This window comes from Calidris pugnax, unplaced genomic scaffold, assembly GCF_001431845.1.
Source record: "Calidris pugnax isolate Ruff unplaced genomic scaffold, ASM143184v1 scaffold244, whole genome shotgun sequence".
NCBI lineage: Eukaryota > Metazoa > Chordata > Aves > Charadriiformes > Scolopacidae > Calidris > Calidris pugnax.
In genome coordinates, this window is record NW_015091141.1 from 280,653 (window position 1) to 296,789 (window position 16,137).

Consider the following 16,137-nt stretch of genomic DNA (forward strand, 5'->3'; position numbering starts at 1 on the left):
CTTGATGCTTTATAGAGACTTACAGCACCAGTGGTAGAGTTACTTTTTTTCCTTCATTTGGCTGGAAGAATTTAAAGACGAATTGTATATGATGTGGTATGTGTGTATATGATGTGGATAAAAAGGAACATTTTTAAAAGTTGTATTTTAATTACAGAGCTACAGTCTGGAGGCTCAGCTTCAAGAATGATTGCCTGCTGGTTTTTTAAATTTCATTCTAGGCATACTATCTTCCGTGGTGGTGTAAAACAGGGCAGTGTAAAACAGGACAATTTCAACACTTAATTCTGTAGCTTGAGAAACTAGATGTTTTTAACTTGATAGCTTTGGGGCTGTGCAGTATCTGTGGCTTGTTTGTCTGCCATGTTCCCAATAGGGGGAGCAAATAAGCCCTGTGTATGGTTAGAGATTTTATTTATTAAAATAGTTATGGCAGATTTTTAATAGGAAAGCATGGTCCAGACATAAATTGTGGAGGTGAGGAAAATCTTGACCGTTGCTATTGAAAGACTATAATTCATTATAAATGGTAGAAATACAATTGTCCCTAATAAAGCTTTCTCTTTCAGAGGATGAAGACTTTTCAATCCTTTTAAAAGCTTTAGAAGGTAGGTATGAAGGAATTAATCTCACCTATTCAAAGGGGAATGGTTGTATTCTGGACGGTTATGAAGGGTTTTGCTAAAGAACAGTGCTTCCATAGTCAAGTGAGAGTGCAGGTGTATTCAATTAATTAGCAATCGTCTCAGTGTAGTAGTGGAAATACAGAAGTGCAACGTGTTGATTCAATGAGAGTAGTTGTCAGGGAGAATTATATTTTGAAGTAGTTTGTAAATTGCATTTCTGTTTTCTAAGCTATTACATGTGCTCTCCACAGGCATCTGGTAGTAAGACAGAAGGGAATATGCATTGTCTTATTTTGTAGACTTTGAAGCTGCTAAATTGATATATTGATAGATTGAGACAGCTGATATGGCGTAGTACAACAAAGGCTGCATGAATAGTACATTCTAAACAGATGATAATTTACTTCCATAGAAGTCTGTCGGTTTTAACAGTGCTAAATTTACTACTATATTGCTAGGTATGTGCTTGTAAAGAAGTTATAAGAAGTAGGAAGCTAAGCCATTAATACACTGTGGCTGTTCTTAAGCCAAGCATCTGTGTATTTGTCGACTCTGAACAGTGTTTTACCCTCTCCAGATTACGAGCGGTTTATCAACGAAGGGGCCAGGCTGCCATCTTTAGTATGTGTGATAACAGGTAGGAGTTTATTCGCGTTGGAATCCTTTCAGTGCTGATACAGAGGACTTCATTCTCACTGTCCTTCTATGGTGACTCTTCTGTTGCTGGTGACGAGAGAGGAGGGACCCTTGTCTTTATGTCTGGTTGTAAGAGCAGTGATTTATAGCTGGGCTGTTACAGCCGTGTAATCATGGCACATCTTTAAAGAGGAGAAGCTCTCACCCTGCCTGTCTAGTACAGCTGTGCATTACTCAAAGAACTTGAGGTCAACATTGAGATGCTGCAGCACAAGAAACTTAAAATCCGGTGTTTGAAGTGTTAAAGCAGAAAGGTTTTCATTTAGTGCTGGAAAAGAGGAAAAACTTGTCAAAGAAGGTTTTGCCAAAAAGTTGTGTGGACAGAACGAGTGCGGTTTGGCTAACTTTCTCATTAGCAAACTGAAACTTAGTGTGATTTTTGAAGGGCCAATTGTGCTGATGAAATTTGTCAGTAGTTATTGGGTTATTTAACGGCTGTAGACAAAATAAAGGTGAGGACCGGGGGATATTGATGGTGGTTTCTTGTGAATACTGAGTACACAAGAAGTCTAGGTTCATGCTGCTTTCAAGGGGACTTCATCTTTGATGTGTCTTTTTGGGGATTGTGTGTGATTCCCTTTTACGCAACAGGAGTTTGTCAGCTGAACAGTAGGATGCACAGACTATCTTCAGTCATCTTGATAAAAAAGACTATTATATATGTATCTTTTTCTCTTTTAAATAGGTAAAGGGCCTCTAAAAGACTACTACAACGGTCTGATAAATAAACTGCACTTGAAGCATATCCAGATCTGTACACCCTGGCTTGAAGCTGAGGATTACCCTCTTTTGCTTGGTAAAGAGTGGATTATGGAATAGACTCGAGAATGTGTGGAAAAATAACTTACTAAAGCTGGAGAGAGCCGATACAGATTTTGCAGAGGAGCTGGTAGAATGTAGTAAGCGAATGGAGTTGCTGGTTAGTGATGGTAAACATGTATTCTCTTCAGGGTTTTGATCATGCCAGCAAAATTGCTAAATGTCCCTAACTACAGTTTTTCACTGTTACCCAGAGAAGTCAGCACAGTGTCTGTGCTGCTGTTTTAGCCTGCTCTTTGTACTCTTCATTTCTTCTAACTGCTCTGAAGTACAACGCCCCTCTGCATGTCCCAGTTTACTTTCAGGGTCACTTCAGTAAATGAAATCCTGAAGCGTTTGGCTGAGTGACCAAGAGTTGCTGAAATTCTAAATTAATACATGCTCAGAATAGTAGTCCCTCAGCACGTTCATTATATTAGCATAAAGCGTGAGTAAGCTTAATAACGTAGTGAAATACGTACTCAACTTGATCTACATCCTGCAAGGTTAGAGCCTGCCAATTTATATGGCTGTAAAACACTGTGTTTATTTGGTACTTTTATACTAATGAGTATAATGTCTATAAAATCATGCTGTAATTTCTCTGTTGTGAAATCCCTTGAGCTGGAGGAGGTCGCTCGCGAGCCACGCAGCTCCTTCTGCCTGGACTGTAGTGGAGTTTTCCTGTGCATTTACCCATTCTTGGCAGAATAAGAGCCAGAAAGGCTGTTTTAAGATGTAGGAATTTTTAAAATTCCCTTTAATTTCATATGCACTATATGTTTCTAAAGCCTGACTAATTTTAGTCACAAAATATGTTGTGCTACATTTTTTTTTCCCCTGACTGTTTGAAATTGTGTCGGTCTGGCTGGTGTTGAACATAGCTCATTTTTAGCTTGCGTTACCCAAAGTAGTACATAAATAGAAAGGTTTACAGTAAAACTAGAAGAGCTGCTTTTAGAGAATTCAGCTTCTTGGCTGTTCTGTTGGCTTTTCAGGCTCAGCAGACCTGGGGGTGTGTCTCCATAAATCATCCAGTGGTTTGGATTTACCCATGAAGGTGGTGGATATGTTTGGCTGCTGTTTACCTGTGTGTGCAATATATTTTGAATGGTAAGAGCTTGTTTATTCTGATACTAAATCAGTATTCTTACAAAGCAAGAGTTTAACACCTTCTGCATGTATCAGTGAGATTCTAGTATTGTGCCATAACCCTGTAGTCCTTTGTTTCCATATACTTAATGTAAAAAAAGCTTCCTTCTGCATGGAGATGTGTTGTGTTCTTTGACAGGGTAAGTGAATGCAGAGTCAGCCATACAACTTGCAGCCCTTTGGGGAAACAGTAGCTTTTATAAATAAAGGTACATTATTTGTGAAGATCTCATGAACTAGATCATGGACAGATCTTCCTTGAAGGTTAGTTCTAAAGTAGATTATTGCCCTGATTTTTAATGTGTGTACAGATGTGTGGTGCTGTGGTGGTTGGCACTGTGGTCGTTGACTCTGGCTGGACACAGGTGCCCACCAAAGCTGCTTGATCACTCCCCTCAGCTGGACAGGGGAGAGAAAATATAACAAAAAGCTCGTGGTCAAGATAAGGATGGGCAGAGATCATTCACTAATTACCGTCATGGGCAAAACAGACCCAACTTGGGAAATCAGTTTATCAGAGTAGGATAATGAGAAATAAAACCAAATCTTAAAACATCTTCCTCCCCCCTCTTCCTCCCGGGGTCAGCTTCACTCCCAATTTCTCTACCTCCTTCTCCTGAGTGGCACAGGGGGATGGGGAATGGAGGTTGCAGTTGTTTGATGACACGTCGTCTCTGTAGCTCCATCCTCCTCAGGGGGAGGACTCCTCACACACTTCCCCTCCTCCAGCTTGGGGTCCCTCCCATGGGAGACAGTTCTCCACAAACTTCTCCAAAGTGAGTCCTTCCTACGGGTTGTAGTTCTTCACGACCTGCTCCAGCATGGGTCCCTTCCACAGGGTGCAGTCCTCCACGAGGTCACAAGTCCCTGCCAGGAAACCTGCTCCAGTGTGGGCTCCTCTCTCCACGGGGCCACAGGTCCTGCCAGGACCCTGCTCCAGTGTGAGCTTCCCATGGGATCACAGCCTCCTTTGGGCATCCCCCTGCTCGGGTGGATGGACCTCCACGAGCTGCAGGGGGATGGATCTCTGCTCTGGTGCCTGAAACATCTTCTCGCTCTTCTTCTTCACTGACCTTGGAGTCTGCAGGGTTGTTGCTCTCTCATATTCTCACTCCTCTCTCTGGCTTCAGCTCCTGTTGTGCAGTTGGGCTTTTTCCCCTTAAATCTGTCATCCCAGAGATGCTGTCGCTGATGGGCTCAGCCTTGACCAGCAGCAGGTCTGACTTGGAGATGGCTGGCGTTGGCTCTGACAGACACGAGGGAAGCTTCTTCCAGCTTCTCACAGAAGCCACCTCTGTAGCCCACCTGGCTACCAAAACCTTGGCATGCAAGCCCAGTACAGGCACAAAGGCAGAGTGCCTGGATGTACTGTATGGGTAGATTTAGATCGTCTGACATAGAAGGGAGAAACAATCTTTAAACATTTTAAAACTGTCCCCTTCGTTCCATTTTGTCAGCTTTTGTACGAAGCTGGTATCTAAACATGCAGGACCAGAATGTTAGAGAGACCCCATGATGCTCTCTTTGGATGCCACAATGCAACTTTTTAAAATGTGTATGTTCTACTCACTGCTTTTTGTCTCATGACTTTCTGTGACTCTTGTTCACAGTTTACATGAACTTGTGAAACACGATGAAAATGGCCTGATATTCAGGGACTCGAGTGAACTTGCAGAACAACTAAAGGTAAAAGCTCGACTGATTTTTTCTTTCCCAGTAGCTATAAGCACAGAGGTGCTGTCACGTGCGCCTTTCATCTGTGTGTTTTGCACTCTCAGAAGATTCTGCTTTGCCTGGTGAATGTTATTTGCCTCACATGATTTGAATGTGAAGCTGGAGCTGGCAAGAACACTTTAAATATTGTCATCATTCACTATTTATAAGGCCAGACCACAGAGTGCTCTCTTACGGCAACGTTGTAGTTGGGGGTTAACACTGGGGAGGCTAGAATGAGCCTAACATGTAATAGGATGATATTTTTCTATGTTTTTCCATTTTTTAACTTACAGATGCTTCTCCTGGGATTTCCTACACTGGAAGGCAAACTTCACAGCTTCAGGGAAAACCTCCGAGCATCCAAGGAGCAACGCTGGGATGAGAGCTGGGACCAGACCCTTCTTCCTTTGCTTGGGCAGAATGAGTGACTTTTTCTGGGAAAGGATCGTGTCAAAAAAAGCTAATACATTCCTGGAGCTGCGTGGATTTGATAAATAGTGAATAAACACCTTCTGTTGGCAATAGTTGCGGTTTTTAACTACTCCTTCTTGGAACAAGTGTTGGGACACACCTCTTCTTTTACAATTTGAGCTTCTCATGTGAGTAAAAACAGCAGAGAGGGTGCTGCCAAAGCTGTTTGTTGAGTGTTGACAGTGTGAGGTGGGTCCTGCCCTGAAGAGCCTCAGCCTCGCTGCCTGGGCTGCCCGTCCTTCCTTAGGGCCTGGGATGGATCCTCAGAAAAGTGCAAGGGAGGTTTAGTTACTCTAGGAGTAAAACCTTCACTTTTTTGGTGAAAATACCTGAATACATTTATAAACTATAACCAGCTGTACCTGTTGTACACCGAGCACTTGACTAGGTGCTTTGGGTATGTTTTCTTGTGAGTGGGAGATGCCTTTTATTTGAACTGAGGATACAGTGGGGGGTTTATTTTTTTCAAGCAGTTAATATTCTTGGCTAGTCTTCCCTAGACGAGCACTGAACATCCTCTTGTATGATTTTAGTGAGACACAACCGTTTGGTTTCAAAGTTGTTTTCCTTTCTCCAGTGTGTGCGAGAACATGAAAGCGCAGCTGCCGGTATGTGACAGTTTTATTGAACATTTAGAGGAAAATAGGCCTTTCCCTGAGCATTATCCTTGTACACTGAAGTGGATGCGCCCATTTACCTTGAGAAAGAACATAAAATTTATCCCTTTTTGAACAGCTGGATAGAAAAGGGAAAAATAAAACCGAAACGTGCTATTAAAGTGTGTATAACTTAATAAAAGGGCACTTCGCTTTCCAAGTGCTCATTCAGGTCCACCCTTCATCTTTTTGTTGTTAATACCAGGATTCGTATGCAGAGCTAATGCTTACAAGATGCTTTTTTCATCACCTTTTTGGTTATAAAATAGCTGTCAAGTCATTTAAAGACTATATGTGCTTGGTTTTATGGTGTGGTTCCAGCTCTTCAGAATTCCTCAGTCCGTGGCAGTGGATGATTACAGTGGGTTCTGCACCAGTGTTTTTAAACCCAGGAATTGCTGAGGAATTGTCTAATACCTGTGTTTGTCACCGTGGACAGTCACCTCCCCTCCTGTGCCCTGCCTGCAGGAGACACTCTCTTGGGAAAAGATTGATTGACAGTGATTTGGTTCTGCTGGTGGGAAAGTGAAAAGAAGAGTCCAAGTCTTTTACTGCAGGAGTTTGGCAATTTCACTGGTTTATTGACTGAAGAACGATCCATAAAGATTCAATTGCTGTTTTGGGGTTTGTTTAGTTTTCCTACTGTTTTCAAACAAAATCCTGGTAGTTTAGCCATTCCCCTTTAGCCATTGATGTGACACGGAGGTAAATTAGGTGCTTCTCTAATGAAACACTAATGCAGAAAGCTGTAGAGAGGCTTCATCTTCCTAATTTAGAATTTTTTAGATCCAAAATGAGCCATCTCTACGGGAACTTCTGAGTGACATGAAGAATTTTGTGCAAGGCAGATGAAGGAGCTCTTGGTGCTGCTGGTGTGTGTTCACTCGATAAACAGAACCTTTGAATTCCTCCTCCTCGGGGAGAGGTTGCTACAACCTGGGGTGAGGTTACTACCGTATTTCCAGCTTCATCCTAGTGGTCATGGCCTCCTTCAGCTTGACAAATAAGATGATTCTCTATTTCAAGTTACCTATTGTCCATTTTCTCTCCATTATTACAGAAAGAGGGGGCTAAAATGTTTGCTCACCTTCTTTTAAGTAGCTTTTGCAACAAGGTATAGAAAAGGAAGTCAGAAGAGGAGAAGGAGCAGCACGTTGGTTTTTCTGCTTCAGGCCCGCTACTGTCCAATGGGAAAATGATTAATGGGAAGTTTCCAAGAAGGTGAGCTCAACTCTTCCTCCTTGCAGCACAGGTAGAGCGTTGCTGTGGAGTACCATTCTTTTTTGTGTTTTCTGGCCAGGCTGAGAGGATGAGTTCCTGATAGCTAATTGTGAAAGTGACAGTTCTCCCACGAGAGAAGTGGAAATCAAGTTCTGTCATCGCTGCAGAGTAGAGATGCTCCTGATGCATGAGAGAAGTGGAAATCAAGTTCTGATGTTTGTCATCGCTGCAGAGTAGAGATGCTCCTGATTTACAGAAATTACCTCCTCTTACAGCATCGTGTAAGCTTGGGACACTGTCTGCTACATTCACTGTAGGTATTACAAATTTTAAGATAACCCATACTGCGAGTATATACAGACAAGTATAAAAAAAATCCAGAGTAGGCAATTACAGCTGGCTTTAATCTAAAAAAAAATATTTATTGCTATGAAACATTGTCAGAGTAGGCAATTACAGCTGGCTTTAATATTAAAAAAAATATTTATTGCTATGAAACATTGTTTTCCTCCCTTCTGAGTATGCGAGACTCATCTTGTGATCCTGCAGATGCACCTCCATTATTTACAAATCCAAACACAGTTGAAAAAATACAGTTCACCTCTGTTGTCTCCTACAGAATCCAAGTGCAGTACGATCAGGGCTTTGCTTTTTTTCCCTCTTGCTTGAGGTCCACAGATACTTTTTGGGGCAGCAGCTCCTTTATGTGCAGTTATAAGAAGAAACATAACTCCCTTTGACAAGGGTCCATGCATATAGTTGAATCCTCAGTGCCTCCCATGTACCTTTCTAGCATTCAAAATAATCCTGTTGCAAGGGCGAGATTACTTTTTGGGGCAGCAGCTCCTTTATGTGCAGTTATAAGAAGAAACATAACTCCCTTTGACAACGGTCCATGCATATAGTTGTATCCTCAGTGCCTCCCGTGTACCTTTCTAGAATTCAAAATAATCCTGTTGCAAGGGCGAGATGCCTCCTTTTGGTCTGGAAATCCTACTTATGTCACGTTTCCCAAGTCTATATAAATAGCTGTAGAATAGTTACGTTTGGCTGCACGTCATAGAGAAAACTACTGTTGCTGTGGGCTGGAATAATCTGCCATCCGATCCCGGCTTTCTCTGCAAAGGGAAACACCAGGAATCATGTTTCTGCTTAATAAAAGGAAGAGCTGTAAAAGGGAGCTACAGGCAAGTGCTTATCAGGATGTATTTTTAAAAATGAATAGTAACGCTTCTGCTATGGACTCAGCATAATTGTGTGAATTAACTAATTGCTGTAGAGCTAGTAGACTGCAAGACAGACTTCTGAAAAGTGTATGAAGAAAAAATCCCAAATCCCTGTTTTATTTAATCTCTAGCTGTATTTTTAACCCTCCAAGAGCAGCTAAGATAAAGGTTTTAGGCTGCATCCCGAGTTGTTATTGCTGTGACAGCGCTGCACAGATGGTTTTCCTTCTTTAAGCTTCTCCCTTTTTTAGTTTCCCATCACCACCGCGTTGTCAATTCATCTCAATTCAGCACGAACAGACGTGAGCTCTGATGGAGCAAAAGCCTAAATTCCAATCTCCTGACCAAATCTATGTGGAATAGGTACTGCTTTTGGGCAGATTGCTCTTAAATCCGGGTCTAGGATAAAAAAAATCTCACTGTTGGACAATACCCGTCACCAAAAATGCTCCTGTTTATCTCTGCTACCATCACCAAAAATGCTCCTGTTTATCTCTGCTACAGATTAAATCATGGGGAAAGATGCCCAAACTGCTGATAGGGTTGATGGAGAAGGCACGCACCGAGTTCAGCCTGGAAGAGGTGATACGTGTCCGGGTTCCGAATGGTGGAAGCAACGTAGACCTCGGGAGGTTTTCCATCCCCTCTGCAAGCAGAGAGTTTCTGTAGCATACCAATAAGGGCTAAAATGATCTCTGGATCGTACACCACATCTGCACGGAAAGGAAAACATTCAATATTTATGGAGAATTGAGCAAAAAGCAGAATGAAAGTTATAAAACAAAACCATAAAATATTCATCTCGCAGGAGGACGTGATTTTCGTATTTTGGGTTTAAGAAATCCTTAATTAAGAAATTAAGGAGATCTTAGAAAATGCCTCTATTTGATGTGCTACGTGAAGCTGCCCTCGTCTCTAATATCACTCCAAAACTGCTAAAAATCAGCCCTCCTTTTTGTAAATAGATTGTCACATATTGTGTTCAAGCCCCTCCTAAGGGGGAATAGCAGAAATATTGAGCGTTGGTGCTTTGTCCTTGGCAGAAGAAAATTGTTCCAAACCTGTATTTTAGGGGCTGGTTGCGAAAGACTTGGTTTAACTGCAGCAGAGTAGGAATAGCAATGAAAGGTAAAACTGATCATTAAGGGGTACAAAATGTCAACTTTACTAATTAGCCCTCCGTTCTGATACTGAAGAGGTGGTGGTTTACTCCACAGAAATACTGAGGTGTGCAACCCCATAAGGGCATGTCCTGCCATAACCAGGAACAGCAAATAATAGAGAGATTTATAAACCACCTTCAGTTTTGAATTGCTTTTCCTTCCTGAGTCCCTCCTGGGCTGGTCTGTGCCTTCTCTGAACTCTACAGTCAGCATTAGGTGATGTGCAGTGACTTCATTTTATAGAATTCATATATTTAATGCATCATGATACCTTTGATGACAAAGGCAGTATACTTTGTCATTTTTTTCCCCTGAATCCTTAGTGAATTTTTGCCTTGCAAAGCCCCAAATCAGGGAGTAAAATGCTGTAGCTACAGCTAAGAAATTTTGCTATTGCAAAAAGAAACAAAACCAAGATTTTCCATTATTAGTTTTTTTTTTTTATAAACTCCCTTCAGATTTCTACATGGGCAAGTTCCAAAAAAGACTTGTTGTTTGTGGGGTGTGTTCTTTCACACTTGTTATCCCTCGAGAGAATGCCAAAATTGCCTGTTATTATTGATGAGGCTTTTAAGAGTTGACAGATTTATCAACTTCCATTTCTGGATTTATAAAGAAAGGCAGAAAGGAAAAATAATTTGCTTTTTGGCGTTAACATACACAACTGCTGGATACTGGAAAAAGAGGGGATGGTGAAATGAACTGGGAGAAGATACGGTACGGATTTGATGGGTGGACTGTTCAGTGGATGAGGAACTGGCTGGATGGTCGCATCCAGAGGGTGGTACTCAATGGCTCAAAGTCCAGATGGAGACCAGTCACAAGTGGTGTTCCTCAAGGGTCCGTGCTGGGGCCAATACTGTTTAACATTTTTATCAACGATATAGACAGGGGGATTAAAGGCACCATCAGCAAGTTTGGGGACGACACCAAGCTGTGTGGTGCTGTCGATACACCAGAGGGACAGGATGTCATCCAGAAGGACCTGGACAGGCTGGAGAGGTGGGCCCAGGTGAACCTCCTGAGGTTCAACAAGAGCAAATGCAAGGTTCTGCACCTGGGCCAGAACAATCCTCACCATCAACACAGACTGGGGGGTGAGGTATTGGAAAGCAGCCCTGATTGTGTGCAAGTCTGGAGCCCTCAGTATAAGAAGGACATGGACCTGATGGAGCAGGTCCAGAGGAGGGCCATAAGGATGATCAGGGGGATGGAGCACCTCTGCTACGAGGACAGGCTGACTGCGGGGGGGTGGGACTAGATGGCCTTTGGAGGTCCCTTTTGGCCTGGGCAATTCTATGATTCTATGATAAGATCTGTCGGGTGCTTCCAGCGACGTTAACTGGAGTGGGGCTGAGTGATTCCTGCACACAAACACCTCTGTGTTTCTCCCTCTGACTTTATTCCAGCGCGACGGCAGCCTCTGAGGCACCATCCCAAAAATACCTGCTGCGATGACGACGTCGGGCTGAAGATCCAAGAGTTGGTTTTCCGTAACTGAGCCCCAGTCCAGTTCGGCAACAATTAATTTGGGGTTTTGGCAACTCGTTGCTTCCACCTCCTGGCCCCGGGGCTCCGTTTGGGTTCCACGGGCCGTGGGGGGCTCCAAGGCCAAGCCGTTGAGCCGGATGTTTTCCTCCAGCGCCTGCAGGACGCCGGGGTGGCAGTCGCTGAACACGTACCCCTTGGGACGGCAGGATTTACAGACAGCGATTCCAGTGAAGCCAATCCCACTTCCCAGCTCCAGGACTGTCCTTGAAGGGTAATAGAGTGAAAGAAGGACTTAGTAGGATCTGAATGAGTTAGGAAATCAAAACATTCTACGTCTATCTAAAGGAAAAATCAGTTGCAGATTATTTCCATAATTTTTGAGTAAACCATCAACAATCTAATCTTTGTTTCAAAGAACAGGGAGAGCTGGCAAACACTGCAGAGGCAACTGTAAGCATCCAAATGAATTGCTTGGAAATACTGCTTCTGCTGATGGTACAAAGCATTTCCACTGCAGTGATGAGACACATTCCCACCTGGTTTTAAACTTCTACAGCACAGGTGTCTCCACCCACACTGGAGGTCCAGTTCTTTTTGTACTTGGTGGAGAGAAACTGGCACCTCAGCAGCACAGTTCCTTCTTTGCTGAATCTTTCCTCAGAAGCATTTCTTCCTCTCGCATGCTTATAAACAAGGGGGAGAGGAAGAGCTCAGATAGACCATCTGAAGTCAGGTGAGGTGAATCTCATCACAGAATGGTGTAGGTTGCAAGGGACCTCAAAGCCCACCCAGTGCCACCCCCTGCCCTGGGCAGGGACACCTCCCACCACACCACGTTGCTCCAAGCCCCCTCCAACCTGCCCTTGAACCCCTCCAGGGATGGGGCAGCCACAGCTTCTCGGGCCAACCTGGGCCAGGCTCTCACCACCCTCACACCAAACAAGTTCTTCCCCACAGCTCAGCTCCATCTCCCCTCTTGCAGGGTCAAACCCTTCCCCCTCCTCCTAGGGCTCCCCTCCCTCATCCAGAGTCCCTCCCCAGCTTTCCTGGAGCCCCTTGAGGGACGGGAAGGAGCTCCAAGTTCTCCCTGGAGCCTTCTCTTCTCCAGGCTGAACCCCCCCAACTCTCTCAGCCCCCCCTCCCAGCAGAGGGGCTCCAGCCCTCCCAGCATCTCCAGCGTCTGAATCATGGAGTGAATCATGGAGTGCAGGGGTTCAAGTCACTGGATGGACAGTGCAGCAGCTGAAATCTAATGTCTAATTTTAGAGAACAGGTCAGTCTGCATCTTAAAACCTGTCTTAAAATAACTACAAGTTCCTCTCCTGGATTAAAGTTTGACTGTTGCAGACCAGAGGAGAGCAGCAGTCAGCCAGCAGCGACAGGGTGTAGCTATTCCAGTTACCTGCGGGGTAAATGTTGTATGTTATGAAGTTACAGCCGCGTAGCTCACTCACAATATTCAAATATCTCTCCCTCTGTGCCGCGGCCGTTACCTGTCACGGAAAAGGGCGCTGTTCTCTATCGCCCACTGAGCCAGCTGAAGCGCCGCGTCCCAGGTGACGAGCCCCGTGGTTCCTCCAGAGATGATGGCCACGCTCTCACAAAGGGTGACGGGCTCCCCCGAGGGCTGGAGGGGACACAGAGGAGAAAGAGACACGTCAACACAGAAAACAGGGTGACAGTTTACAATCACCTGGGAAAAGGTAAGAAGTGCTTTGGGTTTCTGGGGGGTTGCTTTTAATGCTGAGTTATTGCTTAGTTAGAATCACAGAATCATAGAGTGGTTAGAGTTGGAAGGGACCTTAAAGATCATTGAGTTCCAACCCCCCTGCCCTGGGCAGGGACACCTCCCACCACACCAGGTTGCTCCAAGCCCCCTCCAACCTGCCCTTGAACCCCTCCAGGGATGGGGCAGCCACAGCTTCTCGGGCCAACCTGGGCCAGGCTCTCACCACCCTCACACCAAACAAGTTCTTTCTGGTATCTAATCTAAATCTCCCCTCTTCCAATTTAAAACCGTTCCCCCTTGTCCTGTCACTGCACTCCCTGACCAAGAGTCCCTCCCCAGCTCTCCTGGAGCTCCTTCAGATATTGGAAGGAGCTCCAAGGTCTCCCTGGAGCCTTCTCTTCTCCAGGCTGAACAACCCCAGCTCTCTCAGCCTGTCCTCCCAGCAGAGGTGCTCCAGCCCTCTGATCACCTTCCTGGCCCTCTGCTGGACTTGTTCCAACAGGTCCATGTCCTTCCTGTGCTGAGGACTCCAGAGCTGGACACAGAGCTCCAGGTGGAGTCTCACGAGCACTGAGCAGAGTCACACTTCTCTTGATGCAGCCCAGGATGGGGTTGGTTTCTGGGCTGCCAGTGCACACTGCTGGCTCATGTGGAGCTTTTCCCCCACCAACCCCCCCAAGTCCTTCTCCTCAGGGCTGCTCTCCAGCCATTCTCCACCCAACCTGTATTTGTGCCTGGGGTTGCCACGTCCCAGGTGCAGGACCCTGCACTTGGCTTGGTTGAACTTCATGCGATTTGCACGAGCCCAGCTCTCCAGCCTGTCCAGGTCCCTCTGGATGGCATCCCTTCCCTCCAGCGTGTTGACCACACCACACAGCTTGGTGTTGTCAGCAAACTTGCTGAGGCTGCACTCTATCCCACTGTCCATGTCTCCGACAAAGACATTGAACAGCGTTGGTCCCAGTACCGACCCCTGAGGAACACCACTCGTCACTGGCCACCACTTGGACATTGAGCCGTTGACCACAACCCTTTGGGTGCGGCCGTCCAGCCAGCTCCTTATCCACCAAGAGGGTCCATCCATCGAACCCATGACTTTCCAGTTTTGAGACCAGGATGTCGTGTGGGACAGTCAAACGCTTTCCATAAGTCCAGGTTAGATGACATCTGTTGCTCTGCCCTTGTCCACCAAGTCTGTGGCAGTTCCCGTGATTTAACAATCAATTAAGACGACGTGGTGTCAGTTCTTACCAGGAAGTAGCTTTTGTAACAGCGAGTGGATTCTTCTTCGTTTAGAACCCCTGCCAGCGCGTCGTAGAGCTCATCCAGGGGCTCAGCTCCCACCGACTCGTGCTGCGGGAGAGAGAGAGAGAGGGGGCAGTTTTGGGACCAAATTCCCCTCAAACAGCAAACGAACAGGTGTTACGTCCCATTTCAACACATCCTCAGCCACAACATTTTACGCTGAACACTTTATTTTGTTAATACAAGTAATTCAGCTCGACCCATAATGTAAAAGTGGCATGTTTTCAAGGAAAAAAGCAAAAGAGTTGTAAGCAAGATGAAAAGCAGTACCTTTTTGATGAGCTGGGTTAGAAAAGATCTCCTGTACTTGGTGGGAGGGGGGTATTTTACACCCAGGGGGTGGAGAACGGTCTGAAACAAGAGCAAGGAGGGGAAACCGGTGAGGGAGGGAAGGTTTTGTGGAAGGCAGAGTGAGACGAGAGGTTATAATTGGCTCCGTGTGTCACCAAACGCATCACGAGTCCTTCTGGGGCTGAAAGACTGAGCTGGAAAATGCAACTGGGTGATTTCCAACCGTTTTGCTGCTTTACAGATCTGGGGCAGCAAACGCATTTTTCACTTTTCAGCAAGTAAATAGCAAAACCACATGGGAAAAAAATAGTCTGTTTAGCCCAATTTTGCTTTTAAAGAGCACACGGGGCTTGAGTTGGATGTGCAGAACCGGTAAATGAGAGGGAGGGAAGGAATCTGCTGTTCCACCAGACCCCACGGCTAACGGTGACCCCGGGTCACATCTCTGGGTAATTATGAGCAAAACTAATTGCTTTGGGCACACGAGGTGGTGGTCCCGGGCCACGGCCCTGCCACCGAGCCACCCCACCTTACCTCGTGCAGGATATCCAGGAGCAGGGAGGAATCCGGTGAAAGCCGTAGGTTTTGTTCCAGTTCCTAAAAAAAAGGGGAAATAAAGCCGAGGCTTTCCCGGACCCGCGGGCGCCCACCTGGGCCCTGCCGTGCTGCCCCGCACCTGCCAGGGGAAGGAGCAGAGCTGCCGGGCCGCCAGGAAGCGCCGCTGGAAGCGTGTCCCCAGCCCCGCCTCGGCCATGTCGCCGCGGGGCGAGTGTCTCCGGCCTGGTGGCTACCCCGCGGCTGGGGCGAGGTGGGGGCTCGAACCCGCGACCCCCGCGTTTAGAGCCCGCTGCGCTGCCGGCGCCCCGCGGGTTTCCTCTCCCCGGCCCGCGCAGCGTGATGACGCGGCGCGCCGACGTCACTGCGGAGCGCGGCGGGGAAGGACAGGGCGCCCGTCAGGGGAGCGGGGCCGCCATGAGCGGGTACACCGAGGACGAGCGGCTGCGGCTGCAGCAGCTCCGCGCCCTGCGGCGGCGCTGGCTGCGGGACCAGGAGCTGAGCGAGCGGGAGCCCGTCCTGCCGCGGCAGAAGCTGGGGCCCGTGGCCGCCTTCTGGGAGCGCTTCCTGCAGCCCGGGGGGCTCTGGCGGCAGCAGGTGAGGGGGGAACCGGGGGGGACACAGCCGGACACCCCGTCCCCACGCACACCCCGGGCCTGACGCGCCTCCCTCTGCCCCCCCGCAGGTGTTCAAGGCCTATCAGACCACCGGCTTCGTCTTCATTCGGGTCCTTATCCCCGCCTGGATCATCCACTACTGCCTCAAGTACCACGTCATGGTGCGTGCGGGCCTGGGGGTGGGTAGGGGGGGGGGTTGGGGTGAAGAAGCTCTGTCTGGGTTAAAACCTGGGAGAAGGTCCCTCCCGGGGAGGGGGGGGGCGGAGTCTGGTTCCAGAGAGGTTGTCTTCAGGAAGAAACTCTTCCCTGTGAGGGTGGTGAGAGCCTGGCCCAGGTTGTCCCGAGAAGCTGTGGCTGCCCCATCCCTGGAGGGGTTCAAGGGCAGGTTGGAGGGGGCTTGGAGCAACCTGGGCTGGTGGGCGGG

At 46.9% G+C, this 16,137-nt stretch overlaps 3 protein-coding genes across 6 annotated transcripts in view; 2 read left to right on the top strand and 1 right to left on the bottom strand.

The window, feature by feature from the left end:
* The first annotated feature begins 200 nt into the window (after positions 1-200).
* Positions 201-5,512, top strand: LOC106897875 (chitobiosyldiphosphodolichol beta-mannosyltransferase-like). The gene is made up of 6 exons (XM_014958828.1): positions 201-608; positions 1,204-1,263; positions 2,008-2,118; positions 3,119-3,233; positions 4,883-4,958; positions 5,282-5,512. Exons 1-6 carry the CDS (start codon positions 527-529, stop codon positions 5,414-5,416), a joined length of 579 nt encoding a protein of 192 aa, XP_014814314.1. The 5' UTR covers positions 201-526; the 3' UTR covers positions 5,417-5,512.
* A 2,271-nt stretch (positions 5,513-7,783) lies between these two features.
* On the bottom strand, positions 7,784-15,437 carry EEF2KMT (eukaryotic elongation factor 2 lysine methyltransferase). Of its 4 annotated transcripts, XR_001413841.1 has the most exons (9): positions 15,218-15,437; positions 15,076-15,138; positions 14,521-14,601; positions 14,197-14,298; positions 12,710-12,843; positions 11,172-11,479; positions 9,126-9,275; positions 8,290-8,454; positions 7,784-8,143 (listed from the first exon to the last, which is right to left on the bottom strand). XR_001413841.1 is itself a non-coding variant. In XM_014958829.1 (8 exons), the coding sequence occupies exons 1-8, from the start codon at positions 15,293-15,295 to the stop codon at positions 8,354-8,356; spliced, it is 1,017 nt and encodes a 338-aa protein (XP_014814315.1). In that variant the 5' UTR covers positions 15,296-15,437; the 3' UTR covers positions 8,195-8,353. The 4 variants fall into 4 exon arrangements, 3 of the variants coding, with proteins under 3 accessions (XP_014814315.1, XP_014814316.1, XP_014814317.1); XM_014958829.1 differs by lacking the exon at positions 7,784-8,143 and having other exon boundaries at positions 8,195-8,454; XM_014958830.1 differs by lacking the exon at positions 7,784-8,143 and having other exon boundaries at positions 8,195-8,961.
* A 10-nt stretch (positions 15,438-15,447) lies between these two features.
* The window catches only part of NDUFB6 (NADH:ubiquinone oxidoreductase subunit B6), a 3,785-nt gene continuing 3,095 nt past the window's right edge, over positions 15,448-16,137 (top strand). The window contains exons 1-2 of the mRNA XM_014958833.1: positions 15,448-15,693; positions 15,782-15,874. Of these exons, the coding sequence (XP_014814319.1) occupies positions 15,514-15,693; positions 15,782-15,874 (273 nt within the window). The 5' untranslated portion in view covers positions 15,448-15,513. The remainder of the gene's footprint in view (positions 15,694-15,781; positions 15,875-16,137) is intronic.